The following is a 23,558-nucleotide window of genomic DNA, read 5'->3' as shown; positions in this document are numbered from 1 at the left end:
GTCATTTATTCAATCCAACACTTAAAAGGACATTCAGCATTTCACAAGGGTCCCAAACTACGAGGGCATAAATTTTTAAGGCACAAGTGTGGATGAAAACAAAATCAAACTTATCGAGCCTTCAGGAGAAAATATAGTGGTTCTTGAGTCACATCTTCAGGACATTTTGCTGGTAGTTTAAATTTAGTGTTCACTAGAATTATAAAATGTTTTCTTACAGATCCACACAGAAGGGAATAATTGTTCCCCTAAGTTCAAGCTTGTGTATTGATCTTCTGAAATTAGCGATACTTCCTGTGAAACTCCCTTTTGTTCTACCTTCAAATGTGTCTTTGAAGTCACCGGTTATGACAGCGGCGACGATTCTTACAAGCTGCCTGTGCTCAACCTGGGAGCATTACCTCTACCCACGTCAACCCCTGCCAGAAACAGGAAGTTGTGTCAGAGGGGAGGAGCAGACAGGATACAGCAAAAAGAGAAAAAGTTGCTTCGGAGGGACGGGAATTATGCCAAATTGGGCTACTTTTGAAAAGTGGCTGCCCAAAAACCTGCAGCCACTTTTCAAATGTAGTCCATAATTAAAATGACCTCCATGATGTCCAGAGATAGTCTGGCAAGTGCCACTTGGGGTCATGCCAGTCATTTTAGGATTGGAGCCACCATGGGCAGGAGCAATCCATGGTGTTGAAAAACATTTCATATTAGTCATATTTTTTAGTAACAAGAATGCCAAATAGCAATGTCGGATTCACCTTGCATAGGATGCTTTAGCAATAGACTTGAATTGGCTACTCCACTATAGGAAGCCAATGAAGTTGCACCAAAAAAGGCATGTTTTTGGTGCAAAACTTATATTGCCTTGCTCCAGTTTCTTTTGAAACTATAACTAGTCATTTCCTAGTCATAGTTTCAGGATGCTTAATTGCTTTATACTCCCCTTTCCTTTCATAAAAGCGTGTTTCTGAGATGCCTCCTTTTTTCAAGCAGTTAAAATTTGGAATGCATTACCTCTCCCTGTTACACAGCATTCTTACTTTTTATTTTGAAAAGATATGAAAGCTGTATTTGGTTGTTTTTTTTAACAATTTTCCAAAGTAAAATATTTAATTTTAATAATTGATCTTTTTGAACATTTTGTTTGTTTGTATTCCCAGTCTTTTACTGGTTAATATTTTGTAAATTGCTTTGATGTCTACAGAGTGACACAGGCTCAGAATTTGTCTCCATCCCTGTGGATTACCGCGGGAAACCATCCCATGTCATTCTTTAGTGTCTATCTCAACCTCAGTCTTTCTACACCAGCATTCTTCCATGCAAGGCTTGAGGATCAGTGGCTGTGCCCGTTCATACTCTGATTCTTCCCTTTCTTCTTAAAGAATTTTGCGAGGATATATAATGTGAGAGAACTGTCCCCGTGTCATTCTCTGAATTCTTTTGGCATGTGCGGTCTTTAAGTAATTAGATTAGGGTATCATTTTGAGTTGGCTGTATTCTTTTCTTGTGAGTCAGTGTTACCAAGTAGAATGGAACATGAGTGCCTACAGGGTAGTTCTGTCACTTGTTTAACTGGTATATGAGACTGCTCAAGGTAATTTCATCTGCTAATGCTGTCATCTTTTTTGCTAATGTGTAGTTATTATTCCCAGTGAAAAGTATTAAGATGAATAAGGCCATTTATTTTTCTCCCTACTGCCCCTTATCACAAAAACAGACAAGGTAAACTGCAAATTAGTATGGAAGCCTGAAGCAGGGAGGAAGGACTATAGGCAGCCTAGGTAAACAGCCTAGGACTGAAGCCCTGAGAAGGGAGGAATGCCTTTACAGGAGCCCCATCAGGCGGGAGGAGACTGTGTCCATAGGGGGAGAGTCTATAGGAAGAAAGTCTGAGGGGAAAAGGGGAAATGTTTAGGGGCAGGCACCAACCTTCAAGTTTTAAACCAGGGCTCTGTGAAGCTAGCTGCTAAGAAATCGAAGTGTGTACATTTGGAGCTGATATAGTGCCTGGAAATGCCTGGATGAACGGCTACTGCAATTTTTCCCAGCTAATTACTTGGCTTTTTTGTTTTGTGTTTTGTGCATTTTTTTTTTTGTTTGTTTGTTTAATTTTGTGGCACACTGCCGTGTGACTATACACTGTTCACTATATATATTTCTCTACGGTCAGGTGGGGTTCAGGTTTTTCTCAGATTTTGTCTGAGTTTCTACTGAACTTTCCCACCGATGTGTAAGAGGAGCCTATGATTAATGACCTTTTGCTTTGTTGGCTAAAAGTACCTGACTTGAAATTGTTTGTTCAGTCAGTGTGTCTGAGGCTCGTTTGATTAACTTTCTGAGTGCAGTGACAGTTCACAGGGTAGTGATTTTTTGTCTGAAATTTATATACTTGAGAAGTAAAAAATTGATAAAAATACCTTAAATATTTAGTGCAAGTCATTATGAATCAACTCATAATTCTGCTTTTTTCTTTTTATCCCCATTTTTATGGAATGACCTCCCACAAGTTATTCAAAATGCGTCTCAGAGGTCTCAGTAGGAGATACGCTAGCCTCCAGCGACTACAACATAGTATGGTTCAACCTTAGGAAAGGCTTCCCTAGATCAAACACGAAAACAAAGGTACTCAATTTCCGGGGCACAGACTTCGCACGCATGGGAGATTTCGTCCATCAGACGCTGCAGGACCAAGCGGAGACCGATGATGTAGAAGCTAAGTGGTTAACACTGAAATCAACCATACATGAAGCAACTAGCCGCTTCATAAAATCAGTAAATAAATGACAAAGAAACAATAAACCCCAATGGTTCACCGCGGAGATCTCGCACCTTATTAAGAAGAAGAAAAAAGCGTTTCTCTCCTACAAGCGCACGGAGAAAAGAGAGGCAAAAGTAAAATATAGGACCAGGTCTACAGCGGTCAAAATGGCAGTTAGGGAGGCAAAACTTCGAGTGGAAGAAATTCTGGCAAAAAACATTAAAAAGGGAGACAAATCCTTCTTCAGGTATATTAGTGACAGAAAAAGGAACACAGGCGGGATAGTACGCCTTAGAAGACCGGACGGAAGTTACGTGGAAGCAGATTCCGATAAAGCCGAACTACTGAATGAATACTTCTGCTCAGTCTTCACCTGTGAGGCACCGGGACACGGTCCGCAGTTGAAGGCAACACAAAGCACAGAAGACCCGTTTCAGAATTTTGAGTTCACACCAGGTGAAGTTTACAGTGAACTGACAAGACTCAAGGTGAACAAAGCCATGGGACCAGACAATTTGCACCCAAGAGTGCTCAGAGAATTGAGCGATGTCCTGGCGAAACCGTTGGCTGAGCTATTCAATCTCTCCCTAAGTAAGGGGAAAGTTCCCCTAGACTGGAAATTAGCTAATGTCGTTCCTCTGCATAAAAAGGGTTGCAGGGCAGAGGCTGCAAATTATAGACTGGTGAGTCTCACATCAATAGTGTGCAAACTCATGGAAACACTAATTAAAAGCAAATTGGACACGATCTTGAATGAAGGGAATCTTCGGGATCCCAGCCAGCATGGATTCACCAAGGGTAGGTCCTGCCAATCCAATCTCATCAGCTTCTTTGACTGGGTAACAAGAAAGTTGGACTTGGGAGAGTCTTTGGACGTCGTGTACTTGGACTTCAGTAAAGCTTTTGACAGTGTCCCACACCGCAGGCTGCTAAGCAAGATGGAATCGATGGGGTTAGGAGAGACACTAACTGCATGGGTCAATGATTGGCTGAGTGGCAGACTTCAGAGGGTGGTGGTTAATGGTACCCTCTCTAAAACATCGGAGGTGACCAGTGGAGTGCCGCAGGGCTCGGTCCTGGGTCCACTCCTTTTCAACATATTCATAGGGATCTGACTCAAGGGCTTCAAGGTAAAATAACACTATTCGCCGATGACGCCAAACTATGTAATATAGTAAGTGAATGCAGTTTACAGAATTACATGGCGCAGGACCTGCTTACATTGGAAAGTTGGTCCTCAACCTGGCAGCTAGGCTTCAATGCTAAGAAATGTAAGGTCATGCACCTCGGAAGCGGAAATCCATGCAGGACGTACTTCTTGAACGGAGAAACTTTAACTAGGACTTCAGCAGAACGAGATTTAGGAGTAATCATCAGTGCAGACATGAAAACTGCCAATCAAGTGGAGAAGGCTTCATCTAAGGTAAGGCAAATATTGGGTTGTATTAATAGAAGTTTCGTCAGCCGAAAGCCTGAAGTCATAATGCTGTTGTACAGGGCCATGGTGAGACCTCATCTGGAGTACTGTGTGCAATTCTGGAGGCCACATTACAGTAAAGATGTGCGCAGAATTGAATAGGTTCAACGGACGGCCACCAGGATGATCTCGGGGCTCAAGGGTCTCTTGTACGAAGAGAGACTGAACAAATTGCAGCTCTACACTCTTGAGGAACGTAGGGAGAGGGGAGACATGATCGAAACATTTAAGTATCTCACGGGACGTGTCGAAGTGGAAGATGATATTTTCTTTCTCAAGGGACCCTCGGCCACAAGAGGGCACCCGCTCAAACTCAGGGGCGGAAAATTTCATGGCGACACCAGAAAGTATTTCTTCACAGAGAGAGTGGTTGATCATTGGAACAAGCTTCCAGTGCAGGTGATCGAGGCAGTCAGCGTGCCAGACTTTAAGAATAAATGGGATACCCATGTGGGATCCCTACCAGGGTCAAGATAAGGAAATTGGGTCATTAGGGCATAGACAGGGGGTGGGTAAGCAGAGTGGGCAGACTTGATGGGCTGTAGCCCTTTTCTGCCGTCATCTTCTATGTTTCTATGTTTAAATTTAAGTCTTATGTTGAAACCTCATTTTTAAAATTTGGTATTTAATCTGTCATAATTCTTACATTGGTGGCAGACATGAGAAGACTGCATTCAAACTACATCAAAAAGAAGTGTTTTTTTCCTCTTTCTTTTAATTTAGGTTAGATCTTTTCTATTGCTAATGGCATTCTTTTCTTGGTTTTAATTGATTTGTGTTTTGTAAGCCGCACTGATCTGTTGTAAATTGCAGGATATCAAATGTTAGTACACATAAATATACAAAAAGAGTTTAAAGAACAAAAAGAATAGTAATAGTAATTTTAATTTTAATTATAAAAGTCAAATGTATCTTGAAAATTGATGGTATTGATGATGATTATTGTTTAGATTGGTGAAAGCTTTTAACTCCAAATTGTTCTTCTGATGGTCTGGTATACATTCTGAGAGGATTTTTCTAATGAGATATTCTTTTCTGTGTGGTATTTTATTTGGGCACCATAGGCACACAGAACCACCCCCCCTTGCTATGATGTTACTGTAAATGTCTGTGTAAACCTCTGTACTTCATAAATATATGTGTATACATCACAACACTACTTCCTTTTCAATCAAACTATGCCTCCATGAAGAGTCTTGCAGGCAAGCATATAAATGTTGTATAAATAGTCTCACAACTTTATCAAAGGCCTTTTCTACCTAAAAACCTTCATAAAATGACTTCTTTATCATCCCTCCAAACCGGCACAGACTAGATGGGTTTATGTTCTCTGCCAGCAGGTGGAGACAAGACATTGACTTTGGCTACAGTACAAGTGGGCTATGCAGTCCCATCTACAATCAGTCTGTTCTCAGTCTCCTGCAGGTGGAATGGTAAGCTTGTGCAGTCTGTGCTGAGATTTGTTAGAGCCTGTTGGATCTGATTAGTGAATCTTTCTTATACCTTTTTCTGTCTGGACAGAGCTTGGGGGGGGACCCTCTTGGGGGTCCTACCAACCTTAGGGGTGCCACACTCGGAAGGGTTGAGTCCCTCCCCTCATTTTCCCTCATCTCCTCTTATGTCTTTGCTTTAGAGGAGCCTCAAATTTATGCCTGGTCACCTGTTAGGCACAGTTTAGAGAGCCAGTGGGGTCTGCTCTCTTGATACAGCTGGTGAGCTGTGAGAAGAAAAAAAAACCCCAGAACAAGAAATAAAAGGAGCATAAGAAGGGCCTGAGGCTGCTGTTTTTATTCAGCGTTGTTGTGTGTGGGTTTTCAACACATTCGTTATGAGCACTTCTAAAAAGCAGAAAAAGTGCATTTTTTGTGGGCGCCGAGCATTGGATGTAGACAGCGTGTGCACAAAGTGTTCCGGCAGCCTCGAGGGGGAACAGATGTCAGCTTCTGGTGTAGTCATGCAGAGCTCCCCTTCGCACGTGCACTGCTCGTCAAGGGTGGTGAAGAAGCCCGGGCTTCCCTGCCGCGGTTTCCTCACCTGCTGGCGGTCAGGGAGTTTCAACATTGCTGACCGCCGAGGGTGCTGTAGCAGTGGCTGCAGGTGGTCCTGCTTTAGCAGCGGGATCTAGTCAGACATTGTTGCCGCTTCTTCTTTCAGGAGACAGTTTGTCGGTGGGCCTTACCTCGATTTTGGCAGGAAGTGCAGCCATTTTGCTTGCGGCCTCAGGTGACCTGCTTTCTGTCTTAGAACAACAGGAACAGGTCTTAAATTGTCTTCTGCTCCTACTTTGAATTCTGTATTGCCACTGGTGGTTTTTGGCCCTGATTTTGTGTTAACCATGTACAAGGCTTATTTACAGGTGACTGGGGGTCCTGCTTCTGTCTCGGGGTGTTCTGGGGGGTCTTTACCTTCCATGGCCACCTCCGTTCAGTCTCCTGCTCCGGCTGCCTCCTGTCCAGCCCCCTCAACCATCATCCAAGCAACTGTGTGTGACTTGGGACGAAGATCTTTTTATGACTATTCTGGTTTCACCAGATAAGGACTTGGATCTTGGGGTGGTCTGATGATTTGGATAGAGGATTTTTGGAGGCACCATCTGGCAAGGATGCATTGGTTGTGCGCATTTTTCACCAGAAAGAGCTGCAAGGTCAGGTGTCTTCGGTCTTACACTTTGAGGAGGAAGCTAAGGACCTCCCACGAGTTGTGGACCCTCTGCTGCGAAGGATCCGGTCAGCATCCTGCTCTTTCCCTTTGCATCAGGATATGGTGTACGCTCAGTGGAAGATTTCAAACGCACCTTTTCACTTGGTGCGGTCCATGGCCAGGCTGTACCACATTCCTGACAGGGATAGAGATACTTTTAAGTCTCCTGTGGTTGATGCGGTCGCCGCTATCGCTCGAAGACATACAATGCCAGTTGAGGGTGATTCAGCCCTGAGAAACCCTCAGAACCATAAGATAGAGGCTCTCCTTAAACAGAGTTTTGATGTGGCTGCTTTGGGTGTCCAGGCAGCATTTTTGGTGGTCTTGTAGCCAGGGTTTACTTCTGGTGGTCTGAGTGGGATCCTGGACTGTGAGTCAGCTGACTGGTGGATCAGGAGATGGCTAAGATTGAGCTCAGCACTTCTTATATCTCTGTTGCCTTGGTCAAGTCCATGGCCCACGGAGTGGTGACCCACCATACCCTGTGGCTTTGGGGTTGTTTGGGGGATGCTCAGTAAATTTCCCTTTTGGGGTTCCTTTCTCTTCGGGGAGGAATTGAATAAGCTGGTTCAGACCTTGAGTGACTCTAAGGTGCCTTGGCTGCAGGAGGACTGACCTCACCAGGCTTCGCGGAATGCTACCGCCCTTGGGCATTTGCATGATTTTCATAGGTGAGTGTCAACACCAGAGCACTAAGGTTCTTCAGTCGACGCAGAGATTTCAAAGCCAAGGGGCTGGATTTTATGGTGCAGACTTGGCTGACAAATGGCTTGCTGTACATATTTTTGCCTTGGTCTCTGGTGGACAGAGTTCTTCTTCGGATTGCCCGGTCCACAAGCTGCGTGATTCTCAGGGCTCTAGACTGGCCCAGGTGCCTATGATATGCAGATCTGGTTCATCTGATCATGGCAGATCCTCTCCTGCTGCCCCTCTCACCCAATCTTCTGACTCAGGGTCATTCCAATGTTCGATCCAGGTCCCTTTTGTCTTATGACTTGGCTTTTGAAAGGGAACGCCTAGGCAAGAAAGGTTATTCGGCTAAGGTGATCTTCGCCCTCTTGGGTTCTTAGAGACTTTCCACCTCAGGCTTATGTGCGTGTTTGGCGTCTTTTTAAGAAGTGTGTTCCCCTTTGCACTTCTTTGCCTCACATCTTGGAGTTTCTGCAGGATTGCCTGGAGCGCAGCCTTGCCTGGTCCTCTCTTAGGGTGCAGATTGTGGCTTTGTCTTCCTTTTGCGGTCTGTTGCATGGTTGGCATTTGGCCTCTTCTCCGGATAAGATTCATTTCTTGCAGGCGGTGAAATTGCTCCGCTCTCCTGTTCATCCATCAGTACCCTCCTGGGATCTCAGTCTGGTTCTTTCAGTGCATGTTCGTCCGCCTTTTTAAGCCTCTTGGTTCCTGCACGTTGAAGGACCTTACTCTTAAGGCAGTCTTCCTGGTGGCCATTACTTCCAAGAGACATGTTTCTAAACTGCAGGCCTTCTCTTGTAGGCTGCTTTTCCTGGAGTTTTCTAAGGAGTGGGTCATGCGACCGGTTCCCTCCTTTCTTCCAACGGTGGTTTTGCCTTTTCATGTCAACCAGTCCTTGGTCCTCCTGGTCTTGGGTAGTTGGGAAAACTCTTTGGAGCAGAGACAATTGCGCAAATTGGATGTCCATAGGGTCCTTCACGCTTATGTTCAGTAGACCCAGGAGTTCTGTCAGTTGTATTGCCTTTTTGTTGTTCTTGCGGATCCTTGTAAGGGAGATGGTGCTTCCAAGGCTACCATTGTTCATTGGATCAAGGAGGCTATCTTCAAAAGAAACCTGGTCTGGATTTTCTCAAAGCTCATTCCACTCGGGGTCAGGTGGCCTCTTGGGCTGAGAGTTTGCTTGTGCCTCCGGTGGATATCTGTAAAGCTGCTGTTTGGTATTCTCTCCATTCCTTTGTTCTCTTCTACTGTGTGTGAATGTTCAGGCGTGTCGGGACGCAGTGTTCAGTGAGCATGTTCTTGTGGCGGCCCTTCAGGGGTCCCACCCATGATGGGTACTGCTTTGGTACGTTCCATCTATTCTGTACCAGTCTGGAGGGAAGATAGGAGAAATTTAGGTTCTTACTTGCTAATTTTCTTTCTTTTAGTCTCTCCAAACCGGCAAAGACCCTGCCCTGTCATTTTGTTCTGTATTTTTTCACGAAGTTACATTTTTTTCTGTAGGATTTTGTTGTTTTGGTTGTTGGGGGAGTATATTAAGAGCAGTGGCACTTGGTTTAGCTGGCAAACTGTGGGGCATTACTGGAAGGTACTTGTTCTAATCAGTATCCAACAGTGTGTTCAAGTCCAATTTAGACATTTTCCTTTGTCTTCTCCATGTGAGTGTGGAGTTGGTATGTTATTATTCAGCCTAGTTTTCTGCTTGGCTATTTCTCAGACTGATGGTAGATGAGACTGCACAGCCCACTTGTACTGTAACCAAAAGCCAATGCCTCAGTCTCCACCTGCTGGAAGGCAGATGTAAACCCATCTGGTCTGTGCTGGTCTGGAGGGACTAAAAGAGAGAAAATTAGCAGGTAAGAATCTAATTTCTCCTTCTCGTATTTGATTGTTTCTCATCTTAAGCATTTTGTGTGAGAAAGTGAGTTCTAAATTAGAAATTACTGCTAAGAAATACAGTAGTTGAAATGGTGAATCACATCTAGGTCACCCTTTCAAAACATTAACTTTTCTAAATTTCTTTTCTGAAACCTTACACTGATGTTGGTTTGATGCTGAAACTAAAAATCACTGCTTACCCTTGTAACATGTTTCTTTTCTTTCAGTCTGTAAAAGGAAAAATAAAAGCTGGTAAAGTGGATTGTCAAGCTTATGTTCACATTTGTCAAACTGCTGAGATTAGAGCCTACCCCACAGTTAAATTTTACCCCTACCTTGGAAAAATAAAGGTAATTCTCTACTAATGGAACTAAAAGGAAGAGCATGTTTTTCTCTGATGTATTAAATCCCATAACAATGAAATCCTGTTTTAATTCTGAAAGTAATGAATGCTCTAGCAAGCCTAAGTTCACCTAATTGTGTTCATTGGATGAAATAACTGACTGACTGGATAAGAACTAACACTGAGAAATGAGCTACTGCATCTTTTTCTATAATGGTAGCAGAGAATGTTCTTAAAGTGGGTTGATGACATCAGTTTTGTCATCTTTTCCAATAATTTGTAAGTAATAGTTGGGAAAAATCAAGAAATTGGAATAAAATAAAGGATATGAGAGAACTGAATACCAATTTCATTTAATTAGCCCATAAAAAGAAGCCTATACCCCAAACATTTTTTTAATTTATACTCTCCAGTGCATGTGCTATCCACAACGTCCTGTTTTTTTGTTTGAGTAATTTGCATGTAGCAAGGCTAACATTTGTGTAGATAATCCATATAGTTAATGCCAGCATGAATCATGGATGTTATCATTAATGGTTCCTATAATGTAGACCCTCACTGTGAAACTTGAAGAAATATAGCAGTTTAAAGACAATGTGAAAAACTCTTAAGCAGCAGATACTCTATATCAGTGCTTCACGTCATCAAGTTTTCACTGTGTGGTGATATATAACAAGTTGCCACCCCTTTGGTGTTCTAAGTTTCCAAGTTTATTTTATATTTGATATACCACATTAGTAGTAACATCTATGCAGTTAGAATTGAATAAAACATTTTAAAATAAAATAGAAATACATTATCTGTAATAAAATAGATAAAGAATTTAAAGTTAGAATTGAATTTAGTTGTGTGTACTTAATTTCAGATTGATCCCTACAATGCCTGATTTGGTCAGAGTTACTAATCTATCAACTGAAAGCATCAGTGAATAGAAATGTTTTTAGATCATTTTTAAATCTTTCAAGGTTAGATTCCATTTGTATATAATCTGGAAGGGCATTCCACAATTGTGGACCAATGACCAAAAAGATGCGATCTCGAATAAACACACATGTGATGTGTCTATTTGATGGTATAGTAAGTAAATTCTGTTGGAGTACGAGATTGTGAGTAAGGGATTAAGGCCTAGATTCACTTAATTTACCAATCTGGATCGTTGTTGGGCGATTCTTGGCTGAGTTCTGCCGAGTGACCAATTCACTACAGATTGGACATGCAAATGATCTGATCGGATGCGCGCCCTACAGCAATCCTATGGATCGCTGTAAGAGCGATCGAAACGCATGCACAGAGTATCCTTGTTGGTTAATGATGCAATTTGCGCATGCACTAGCTCTTCACTACGCGTCAAATGCACCGCCCACAAAGCAAAGGCAAGCTCAAAAGAAAGGGTGCAAGGTGGCTGCAGTTTACTTTTGTTGGCCCTACGAGTTGGACATTATTTAAAAGGAATGATTTGTGGCTGACGTAGAACATGCTTTATCCGCAGGTTAAAACCACGGGCTCGCAATGCGCTTTTTACAGAATATATTAAAAAATTAATTTACAGTATTGTTTTTAATTTTGATGATTGCTTTATATGGGCTTGTAACCTAGATACTGATATTTCAGGGCAGAACAGGGCAGGAGAGTCGGCAAGGATAGTAAGCGACTGGTCCTCAACAGTTGCTTCTTTCTGATTGGGGTTTCTTCTTCTGCTTAGTGACTTGATCGCTTCCAACTTTTGCATGCCATTTGCTCTCATTTCCATGATCAGATCGGGTAGGAGATTGATTGGGCAGAAGTTTAGTGAATCAGGTCAGGGTCGGGGAATCGTCGGGACACGATTAGAAGGTTTAGTGAATCTAGCCCTAAGAAATTTTCTATGTAGGAAGGTGATTTGTTAACTCGTGTTCTAAGGCAGCTGCTCACTGCTGTCTATAGTGCATATCTACTTTAATGTTTATCTTACAGCACACCAGAAAACTTTGGTCATAGATTTGTTTTTGTAAATGTTGATAATGTATAAATTTACAGATTTTTGTTAGCTAGACAGAGACTTGCTCAAACATAATCAATATTTTTTCTTTTCTCATTTGCATCTAAACATCTAAAGATAAAAAGTGAATACTATCTAAACTGTTGTGCCTTCTGTTTTTGTTTTAAGAAAAGTGCTTTTGGTGAAACAATAGAAAGCAGAGATGCAAAAGAAATAGCTGATATATTGATGGAAAAACTAGGAAACATTAAAAGTCAAAACAAGAAGCACAAACCTTCTAAAACCAAGGTAGGAAATAGCATTACTTTTTCTCTTGCTGCCACCCTGTGGTTTATAGTGGAGGCTGTGAATTCTGTTGTGCCAGACTTTGCCATGCCCTAACAAGCGATAGTTAGGTTGCAACAACAAAAAATTAATGGTTTTCCTCAGTGGCTGCCATTAGACACTCTACTTTCTGAAGATGTTTATTATGGAAAAGTGTAGCATTAAGTGGCTTAAAATAAAAACATATATAAAATTCAAAAGAAAAATACCATGCATACAAATTACAAACACGTAAGAGAAAAAGGCTGAAAGGGGGACCTCTTAACCTATTAAACACTATCAGCTAAAGAATAAGAAATACCTATAAAAAGAAATCTGTTTTTGAGAGCTTCTTGACTTATGAAACAAAATCAAATGTGATCAAGGAGTTTATGCTACCAATGATATGCCTTTTCTCCATCCCCGCTGCACTCCCCCAGCGAGGTATTTCCTTATCTCCCTCCCTGGAGCGACAACGCTTCAACCAACATATCTTAAGTATTGTGACTGATAGATGTGAGACCTTGATTTGCGTGTGTTCAGGGTCTACCAAGCTCCCGCATCTTCCAGATTTCTTGTTTCGGAAGGGGTGGGAGCCATCAGGCTTTGAGCACACTCACATGATCAAAGCCATGCAGCAGCCAACCTCCATGCTTTTGGTGCCATGCAAGCTGTTATGTTGCTGCCTTGTGGGAGGAACACAAGGTAATAAACACATTGCAGGGGAGGTGGAAGGAAGGAAAAAGATGCTGGAGACTGTGGGAGGGGAACAGTGTTGGAGCAATTGAAAAGATGCTAGAGACCGGGGTGGGGAGGGGGTTGAGGAATGAGAAATATGCTGAACAACAAGGGTGGGGCCTTGAGAGGAAGGAAAGTAGAGAATACTGTGTCAGGCTAATGAAACCAAAAGAATGATTCCAAAATGTCACCTATTTGGTTGAAAGTAGCTCTGTCAAAAGTGTCAATTATAACTTTTTGGAATCACACTTTTTGGTACTCATTAGCCCCTGAGCAGCCCTTAGTAGGGCAAAATATTGCCATGTTCGGCTTTTAACCTTGATGTGTTTACCGTATTTTCACGCAAATAACACGCACCCGTATAAAACACGCACACGTGTATAGCGCGCAGAAATCACGATGATAAGCACAAAAACTTTGGTATAACGCGCTCACGATTATACCGCGCATGCTGCCCGACTCTCCGTTCACCCCCCTGACTTCCGTGCACTGCCCCGCCTCTCCGTGCGCTGTCCCGACTCTCCGTTCACCCCCCCCCTGACTTCCGTGCACTGCCCCGACTTTCCGTGCGCTGTCCCGACTCTCCGTTCACCCCCCCTGACTTCCGTGCACTGCCCTGAATTTCCGTGCGCTGTCCCGACTCTCCGTTCACCCCCCCTGACTTCCATGCACTGCCCCGCCTCTCCGTGCGCTGTCCCGACTCTCCGTTCACCCCCCCCCCCTGACTTCCGTGCACTGCCCCGCCTCTCCGTGCGCTGTCCCGACTCTCCGTTCACCCCCCCCCTGACTTCCGTGCACTGTCCCCCCTTGAAGGTCTGTCCCCATCCTGAAAGCCTGATGCCCCCCCCCCCCCGACGTCCGATACATCCCTCCCCCCGAAGGACCGCCGACTCCCCAACAATATCGGGCCAGGAGGGAGCCCAAATCCTCCTGGCCACGGCGACCCCCTAACCCCACCCCGCACTACATTACGGGCAGGAGGGATCCCAGGCCCTCCTGCCCTCGACGCAAACCCCCCTCCCCCCAACGACCGCCCCCCCCCCAAGAACCTCCGACCGCCCCCCCAGCCGACCCGCGACCCCCCCTGGCGACCCCCACGACCCCCCCACCCCCCTTCCCCGTACCTTTGGTAGTTGGGCCAGAAGGGAGCCCAAACCCTCCTGGCCACGGCGACCCCCTAACCCCACCCCGCACTACATTACGGGCAGGAGGGATCCCAGGCCCTACTGCCCTCGACGCAAACCCCCCTCCCCCCCAACGTCCGCCCCCCCCCAAGAACCTCCGACCGCTCCCCCAGCCGACCCGCGACCCCCCTGGCGACCCCCACGACCCCCCCACCCCCCTTCCCCGTACCTTTGGTAGTTGGCCGGACAGACGGGAGCCAAACCCGCCTGTCCGGCAGGCAGCCAACGAAGGAATGAGGCCGGATTGGCCCATCCGTCCTAAAGCTCCGCCTACTGGTGGGGCCTAAGGCGCGTGGGCCAATCAGAATAGGCCCTGGAGCCTTAGGTCCCACCTGGGGGCGCGGCCTGAGGCACATGGTCGGGTTGGGCCCATGTGCCTCAGGCCGCGCCCCCAGGTGGGACCTAAGGCTCCAGGGCCTATTCTGATTGGCCCACGCGCCTTAGGCCCCACCAGTAGGCGGAGCTTTAGGACGGATGGGCCAATCCGGCCTCATTCCTTCGTTGGCTGCCTGCCGGACAGGCGGGTTTGGCTCCCGTCTGTCCGGCCAACTTCCAAAGGTACGGGGAAGGGGGGTGGGGGGGTCGTGGGGGTCGGCCAGGGGGGTTGCGGGTCGGCTGGGGGGGCGGTCGGAGGTTCTTGGGGGGGGGGGACGGTCGTTGGGGGGGAGGGGGGTTTGCGTCGAGGGCAGGAGGGCCTGGGATCCCTCCTGCCCGTAATGTAGTGCGGGGTGGGGTTAGGGGGTCGCCGTGGCCAGGAGGGTTTGGGCTCCCTTCTGGCCCGATATTGTCGGGAAGTCGGCGGTCCTTCGGGGTGGGGGTGCGAGTGGTCCTGCCGGGGGGGGGGATGTATCGGACGTCGGGGAGTCGGCCGGGCAAGAGGGCTTGGGCTCCCTCTTGCTCCGATCGTGGATGCGGGTGCGGGTGGGAGCGCGTGCGAGTGGTCATTCGGGGTGGGGGTGCGAGTGGTCCTGCTGGGGGGGTGAATCGGGCGTCGGGCGGGGTGGGAACTATGTTTGAAAACTTTCGTATACCGCGCTCACGCATATAACGCGCGAGGGGTATGCGCGGTAGGTAAAAACGCGTATAACGCGCGCGTTATATGCGTGAAAATACGGTAATAAATTCTGTAGCAGATGATGGCCTATGCTACACTCATACAACAAAGAGATTTAATGGGTTCCCAGAGCTTTTGCAGGTTGTCTTGTTGGTTGAGTTGGATTCTTATCCACACTGTTAAAGCAATAATCCACAGGCTGACTTCTAATCAAGATGTATGGTTTTTAGTCAGACTCCCATAGCATCGGCCCAAAGGTATTTCCTTTGGTGGAGCAAGACCTGTGTCTTCCAGCCTTCAGATGTGCTGCTGTTGAACATGAGCAAATTCCAAGGCCTCACTGCATTATTAGAGCCAGCCTATTCTGAGTTGACCTTATTCATGAGTCCTACTCTTTGGCCTCCATGTACTCCCATAATTATGTGGGAGTTGGATGAAGCATTAAAGTTAAAACCAAAAAAGTTGTCTATTATGAGCATTAGTAGTTTTCTCTTCAGTCACAGCTGCCAAGATGAGTGCCTTTGGTGCTAGGAAAAGGGTGCTCTGAGCAAGTTTCAAGTTTATTAAAAATTTGATGATCAAAATTTCTAAGCGTTTTACAGTAAAAATTTAAAAAGGGGTTCAGTTAAACTATTAATAACATAACTTTACTTACATGAAACAATAGGTTAGTGGGGAGAAATACAATTTGAAAGAAAGAGAGAACAATTAAGGACAATAACATAGGGAAAGGGAGAAATCAATTTTAGTATAGAAAATAAGCTTAGAAAGTCCCTTAGATCAATTAACAGTCGCACGAATCTTTAAATAAGAAGCCTTTAAGGCCACCCTTGAATTTATCTAAATTCTGTTTGGACCTTAAATATAATAGTAACGAATTTCATATTGTTAGAGCAATCGTTTTGAAAGAAGAAGCCCAAAGGGTACTAATGATTTTTAGGGATGGGACATGAAGAAGATGTTGTGATGCAGATCTTAAGGTTCTCGGAAGATCATGTGGAATCAGGTATTTATGGATAATCTCCTACAAAACAATGGTTTTCATTGTTTTGTAGGAGATTAAAGCTATTTTGTAAGTGATATGGTGATGAATAGGTAGCCAGTGAGCACTTTTTAACAGAGGAGTAACGTGATCAAATTTTTTTTTTTGTTTGTAATAATCTTTATGGCAGTATTTTGGATTAGTTGTAATCGTCAAATTTCTTTTTGGCAGACTCCTTTGAGCAGGGAGTTGCAATAGTCAAGTTTGCCAGCTACTGCTGTTTCAGATGTGATCATTGGGGTGTGGATGGATCAATCCGGAAAGGCAGAAGAAGGCAGCTTTCTCATGGCTAAAGAATCTACCATGGCACAGAGAGACCATGGTCATTTTGGATTTGGGTTCCTCTTCTGCATTTCCTTCTGCCCTGGGCAGTTTCTTATGTTGCAGGAGCCCAAGGAATTTATGCATCAAGAGGGGGAAACACCAGGTGCCAAAGCAGATCTTTTTTTAACCCATGCTTTGGCACAGTTATGCATAAGGTTTTCTGTATTGTGCAGACGACTAAAGAGAAGGAGCCTGAATTGATTTGCCCTTGGAATTTCCAGGATTCTTGGTCTTCAGTCTGTCAATCTGCAGTAAGCTCAGACTTATTGGGATGGTATTGACCTGACCAAAAGAGCTCCTTTTCAGATACCTTTATCAGCAAGACCAGCCAGCGGGTTGCTTATTCCAAGTTTATCAAGTATTTTTGATTTATCGCCAATTCAAAATTCAAGGCGATGTACAAATTAATAAAAAATTTTCGGTAACACACTTACAATTATTAAATAAAAACAGACGATTATCTAAAATACAAATATAATATTACACTTAAAGGGTATTTCAACAAATTAAAATGAAACAGAAGGAAAATTATTTAATGGTTACATTCAGTATTAAAATCATTAGTTCAATTTTAAAATATTTAATTCATGGGAAAAACAATAGGGAGGGAGACAAAGACAATTGACCTTTGACAATTGGCCAACAGGCCCGCCTCTTCAGAATGACGGGCCTTCCCCTTCCCGGTGCATCCTGGGATGCACCAGAGAGGGGTCTAAGGCCCTTTGTAGTGGCCTTAGGGATCTGGGCCGGAGTCTTAGGCCTCCTACCCAGTGCATTCTGGGATGCACTGAGAGTGGACTAAGACTCCGATGTTTACATGCATGGAGCAGGTATAAATTTGTGCAAGAACATTTAAGTACTAAGGGCTAGATGCACTAAAGTCAGCGATCATCGCTGTTACCAACTGGTCTGCCTGGGGGGGGGGGGGAGTTCATTTTTTTTTTTTTTTTTCAATGGTAGATATTTTGCATGTGTTACACATGCAAAATATCTATACCATAAAAAAAGAAAAAAGTCACTCACCGCTGATGACGGCCCTCCCTGATGACTCTGAACAAACGCAGCATGAGAGAAAATTGGCAGGAGGGTTGTCTACTCCCTCCTGCCACACAGAGCACCCTCATGCCATGCCCCCCCTACCCCAAAAAAAAATGGCAGGAAAGATGCCCACTCCTCCTGCTATCCGACACCAACCCCCGAACCTCCCCCGTAACTTTTTTAAAAATTGGAAGCAGGTAGCCCGCTCTGAAGCTCCTGCTTCACACCCACCCGCCAGTCCTAAATGACAGATCTTACCTTCAACGGCACATCATGTGATGCATGGGGAGGGGCCAAAGGCCCTGATTGGTTCAGTCGCCTAAGGCCCCTCCCAAGGGGCTTTAGGCTCCTCCCTCAGTATCCTGATTGGTTCAGTTGCCTAAGGCCCCTCCCAAGAGGCTTTAGGCTCCTCCCTCAGTATCCTGATTGACTCAGGCCCCTTGGGAGAGGACTTAGGTGACTGAACCAATCAGGGCTTTGGCCCCTCTCCATGCATCACAAAGGGAGGGGAAGGCTCATCATTTAGGACTGGCGGGCATGAAGCAGGAGCCTTTAAAAAGGTAGGGGAGGTTTGGGGAGGTGTTCTCCATGGCATGAGGGAGTGAGCACCCCTCCTGCCTATTTGAGGGGAAGGGGAGGGGATTGGTTTGGGGTAGTCAGTGGGGGCATGGTGCGGGGCCATGGTTTTTCGGCCAGGCAGGAGAGAGTAGGTATAACTCCTGCCATTTTTGCTGCCGTGGGGGAGGGGTCTTTTTTATGGGGTAGTTTGTGCGTGTGTAACACATGCACAACATTTGTGCCATTAAAAAAAAAAAAGAAGCCCAACAGCAGTAACAGGAGGTTGCTTGCTCTGTCACTGCTGTTAGGGCTCTGCGCATTTGTCAATTTCTCACTGAGCGATTGATCGGGTTTGTGTGCAGATGATTTGCACATCTGTGCAAATCATTTGCATTCAAACTTGATAGTGCATCGATCGCTCCTGGAGAATCGACTAGAGAATCGGCCAACAGTGATCCAGTCGGTATCTTTAGTGCATCCAGGCCTAAGGTGCAGAGACGAGCAACTAAACTAGTGAAGGGTATGGAGAAACTGGAATATGAGGATCGACTTAAAACACTGGGATTGTTCTCCCTTGAGAAAAGGAGACTGCGTGGGGATATGATCGAAACCTTCAAAATACTGAAAGGAATCGACAACATAGAGCAGAAAAAACTATTTACATTGTCCAATTTGACACGGACAAGAGGACATGAAATGAAGCTAAGGGGGGGCAAGTTCAGGACTAATATCAGGAAGTTCTGCTTCACACAGAGAGTGGTTGACATCTGGAATACTCTCCCAGGGGAGATTATTGCGGAATCGACAGTCCTAGGCTTCAAAAGCAAACTAGATGCATATCTCCTTGAGAGAGGCATATAAAGATATGGTTGGCTATAAAATAAGCCATGTGTATACCTAGCAGGGCCTCCGCGTGTGCGGATCGCCGGACTTGATGGACCGAAGGTCTGATCCGGAGATGGCGCTTCTTATGTTCTTATGTTCTTAAGTGCCCTAATATGTTACTCATATGTGTAGTTAAAATCAGATTTTTTCTTCTTGAACTACAGCTAATCTTTCTTGTGATTTTGTGTTAGGATGAACTCTGAATGGTACCAAAGAAGTTCAAACAGAATTTGTGAAAGCCGAAAGCATCCTTTTAGAATGGTGAAACTGCTGGAAGTATGATCTTCAAACTTAAAAAAAAATTCAAAATGAAGGAAAATGTCTTTTTAAAAATTGTATATTCATGGGCACATCTTTACATCGGTTTTCTTTCCTTGTGTCTTAAATCTGATGTGTAGCAAAGGGCTGTTGATTTTTGGCCCATTCTTGTTTTCTTCTCGACAATGACTAGATATTTGTCAGTTTAAATGTGGGCTTACCAGATTTTGAAAGTGCTTCACTGACTTTCTATCCACCACTCTATAATAAGGTGATCTTCATCCATTCTCTAGGATCTCTTCTGTTAACCCATACGTGGGTGATGTAGGCTGATCACTCCTTCTGATGATGCAGGGACAAAATGTCTCAGCTGCTTTGATACTGTATATTTTAGAGATTCTGTACACTGTTTTTAAGCCCAGTCTCCTGTCTGGCATCTTGACAGTGGTCATTCAATCCCAAAAAACCCAACAAACCCCAACCTATTGCATTTGTAATAGGAATACAATTAACTATGCTTGGAATTGTATAACATTTAACCCAGAATATCACCATATACAAAATTCTCATGAAAGATTGTACAAAGTGTAATCCATTCACTTTATACATGGGATTCTCCAGTTTTTAGTTTTACTTCTCCAGACTTGTAAAAAAAATCACATCAGGAATTACAGATCAAAAGTAAAAAGTACTTACTATGTCTCCTTTTCCCATTGCCCCCTCATTTATATGTTAGGGTGGCAGGAGTACAATAAGTGCACTTCTTCCCTAGAGATTGCACACATCCTTGCCTCATGCCTATACAGCCATCCTCTCTTCCTCTATTCTCATTCCCACAGTCTTGTCTTTCTCTCCTCCAGCTCCTCGCAACCCTCTCTGTTCCAACTCATGCCACCTAGATCGTATTTCTGCTCTTCTAGTCCCCTATGGTTCACTCTCCTCTTTCTTCCCCATACACTGCACACCTGGTAAGCTGAAGACCCAAATATTTTCTGCTGCTCCTGTCCTTTCAGAAGGAGTTTCTGATGCTGCGCTTCTTGCTCGCTGTTAGCTGTGGATGTTGACCTCTGCTGCAGTCCAGCTCCCTTGCACTTCCCCACTCATCTACTGAAGTTTAAGTGTTTCCTACAGCCTTGCTGGCAAGAAAGCTCTATATAGCTCCCCATGTTCTGCTATCAGTGCCAAGGGTGTTCCTATGGCCCTATACTTGTATATTGTTGCTTCCTATTTGCAGCAAGGATGTTCCCTATGGTTCTTTTCACTGTATTGCTGCTTTTCATCTTCCTATTGCTCTTTTGCAAGAGCTTGATGTTTTGCCTGTTTGATTCTTCTTTTTACCTTCAGGTTCTCCCTTATGAAAACTGGCTCACTGAAACATTTTTTTCAAACCCTGCCTTTAATGAGATGGTTTATGTGAACATAGTTTTGAGAGTGAGAGTTCTACTACTAAACATCTGATGGTATATCACTGGTTAGTCACCATAGCTGGAAAAAGATTTACAGTACTTCGAAAGATCATTTGCTTTATTAGCAGTAAGGCTGGCAGGGATGAGGAAGAATATTAAGCTGCTCTTTAAACACACCTGGAATCAGAAATATGAGGTCTTTTTTTCAGTTTTAAAGGTGTTGTCTTTATTTACAACTGTAATGCAAATGGGTTTACCCATCCTGTTGAGTATTCCCTACTGAGCTGTGCTGAATTTTGTTAATTCTATTTGCATTTCTGTGGCCACTGTAAACAGAAGTAGGCCATTGCAACAGAGTACAGTGTAGCCCTATAGCTTCAGTTTTAATAGGTTTTTAAAAATGCAAACACAGTATGGCTTAGCTAAATAGGGAACATCACATAACACTAAGTGTCATTTAATGAATTTGAAACACTCTTTTTGCAACTTTGAGAGTATTTTCTAATGCAATAAGCAGCTACTATTGCTAAACAAATGCATGTGCTGAGAATCTTTTTTGAGTAACTACATTGAGGAGAATCTTTAGCACACTAGGTTTTTAAATTATTTCTGGGAAGAATTTGTTTACTCTAAAATCATTACTGAAAATGTCTACAATCCAAACTGTAGATCCTTAAACAGTTCATTTTTGTTTCTGTCCAGAAATCAACATACACTGTAGCATTTTTACTTTTAAGCTCTGTGCAGATTTTTGCCAGGGTTGGAACTAGGCAACCCTGTGTGAAAAGAGTTAGAAGCTGGAAGAAAAGGCGTTAAGTGAAAAGCTTAAGTCTAAATCTGAACAGTTGGTTGTTTTTCTATAGGGGAAAGTGGGACTATGGTAAAAAGCTCATTGTTTCATGCCTGTGGCATATTTAAACTCGAAGGTTGCTTTTAGTTCCAGGTCACTGTTTTTCTTGCACTTGTTTACAAAAGAGGTCATCTCTTGGTGTTGTGCCTCTCTGAATGTAGATTTTTCCTGGAAAATGAATGATGTTACTTTTTCGCATAAGCGCTGTTCTGAAGATTGTGTAACAATTACAGTTGAAGGCAAGAGATTTTCCTTTCTTTGGAAAAGTTTTTTGTTCTTGTACAGTTTTTCCAATCTGTGTGTTAAATTTACAGATTTGTAATAAAATCATAAACTTATGAATATTGTCTATTCACTTGTCTGGAAAATTTGTTGCAGTATTAATTGACCCTGTCTAGTTTCATGTATTTTCCTTTTTTTTTTTTCTATATCAGAGTTACTCTAGATCAGTGTTCTTCAACCTTTTTACACCCGTGGACCGGCAGAAATAAAATAATTATTTTGTGGACCGGCAAACTAATAGGACTAAAATTTAAAAACCCTGTTTACGCTCCATTTCCGCGAGCTCGGTCCCCGCAAACCATCTGATCCCATCTGCACAAGCTGCAATTATGATTTTATATTGAACGCATTTTATTAAAGTATAAAAAGAAACAATATTCTGAACAATTGTGATTTTATAAATACAAATATACAGAGCACGGACCAACAAAACCCCTGTTTCCCCTCCCCTTCACATATATCCCCTCTACTATCAAGAAAACTGAACAAGCCAAGTTAATAGAAATATCATGCTAACAGAATACTGCAGTCCCCAGTTATGTCTCTAGCAGGATATATATTTCAAATCTGATATATTCTAATCACAAAATAGAAATACAATTATTTGTTTCTACCTTTTGTTGTCTCTGGTTTCTGCTTTCATCTTCTTTTCACTCTCTTCCTTCCAGTGTCTGCCCTCTCTGTCTCTTCAATCCAGCATCTGCCCCTTCCATCTACTGTCTGACCTCTCCCCCTTCCATATGGTATTTGTCTTCTTTCTATGCCCCTCTCCCCTTTCCATCCAGCCTATGCCCCTCTCTCCATTTTACACGATTCACTCCAGCTTCACTGCTCTCTTCATTTTTATCTCTCCTACACCAGATCTAGCATCTTTGTCCCTCTCAATTTCTCTGCTGACCCTCTCTTCCCATCTCATTCCTATCTCTTCCCTTCCCCTCCTCTAATCTCCCTGCAAGCTGTTTCGTTCATTTTTTCTTCTCCCTTCCCTCCTCCTCCTGTCCAGCAGTAACTCTCTTCCTTTTCCTTTCCCTCCTCCCCTCCCAGCAGCATCTCTCCTTCTCCCTCCCTCCAGATCCAGTAGCAGCTGTCCCTTTTCCCCCCTTGCCCAGCAGCTTCCCAGACTCCTTTCCCTCCCCCCTCCCAGCAGCATCTCTCCTTCTCCCTCTCCAGGTCCAGTAGCAGCTGTCCCTTTTTCCCCCTTGCCCAGCAGCTTCCCAGACTCCTTTCCCTCCCCCCTCCCAGCAGCATCTCTCCTTCTCCCTCTCCAGGTCCAGTAGCAGCTGTCCCTTTTTCCCCCTTACCCAGCAGCTTCCCAGACTTCTTTCCCTCTTCCCCTCCCAGCAGCATCTCTCCTTCTCCCTCTCCAGGTCCAGTAGCAGCTGTCCCTTTTTCCCCCTTGCCCAGCAGCTTCCCAGACTCCTTTCCCTCCCCCCTCCCAGCAGCATCTCTCCTTCTCCCTCTCCAGGTCCAGTAGCAGCTGTCCCTTTTTCCCTCTTACCCAGCAGCTTCCCAGACTCCTTTCCCTCCCTCTCCCAGCAGCATCTCTCCTTCTCCCTCTCCAGGTCATACTCTCAGATATAGTGTAGTAGGAGATAGCATGGCAAGCATTGTTTGACAGATGGCAGACTAGTTAACAAAGCATGGCAAAACATAACATGATAAATATGATGTGGTGAGTTGTAGCATGGTGGGCATAGTATTGGAGAACGTAGCATGACCAAGATGGTATTATAAAACATGACTAACATAGTATTGTTTGCTCTGAATGATTACAGCTGTTTCTTCCATCTCTGGAGGAGTCCAGGGAAATAATTTCCG

The 23,558-nt window shown here is 44.3% G+C and overlaps 1 protein-coding gene across 3 annotated transcripts in view; it reads left to right on the top strand.

Annotated features, from left to right (window-relative positions):
* DNAJC10 (DnaJ heat shock protein family (Hsp40) member C10) overlaps nucleotides 1–21,809 on the top strand; it is a 111,328-nt gene extending 89,519 nt beyond the window's left edge. For all 3 annotated transcript variants that reach the window (XM_033946185.1, XM_033946186.1, XM_033946188.1), the window contains exons 21-23: nucleotides 9,725–9,847; nucleotides 11,987–12,106; nucleotides 19,136–21,809. In XM_033946185.1, the coding sequence (XP_033802076.1) occupies nucleotides 9,725–9,847; nucleotides 11,987–12,106; nucleotides 19,136–19,147 (255 nt within the window). In that variant the 3' untranslated portion in view covers nucleotides 19,148–21,809. The remainder of the gene's footprint in view (nucleotides 1–9,724; nucleotides 9,848–11,986; nucleotides 12,107–19,135) is intronic.
* Nucleotides 21,810–23,558: the final 1,749 nt, after the last annotated feature.

Source organism: Geotrypetes seraphini, chromosome 5 (genome assembly GCF_902459505.1).
Source record: "Geotrypetes seraphini chromosome 5, aGeoSer1.1, whole genome shotgun sequence".
Taxonomy (NCBI): domain Eukaryota; kingdom Metazoa; phylum Chordata; class Amphibia; order Gymnophiona; family Dermophiidae; genus Geotrypetes; species Geotrypetes seraphini.
This window is presented reverse-complemented; position numbering and strand designations above follow the sequence as displayed.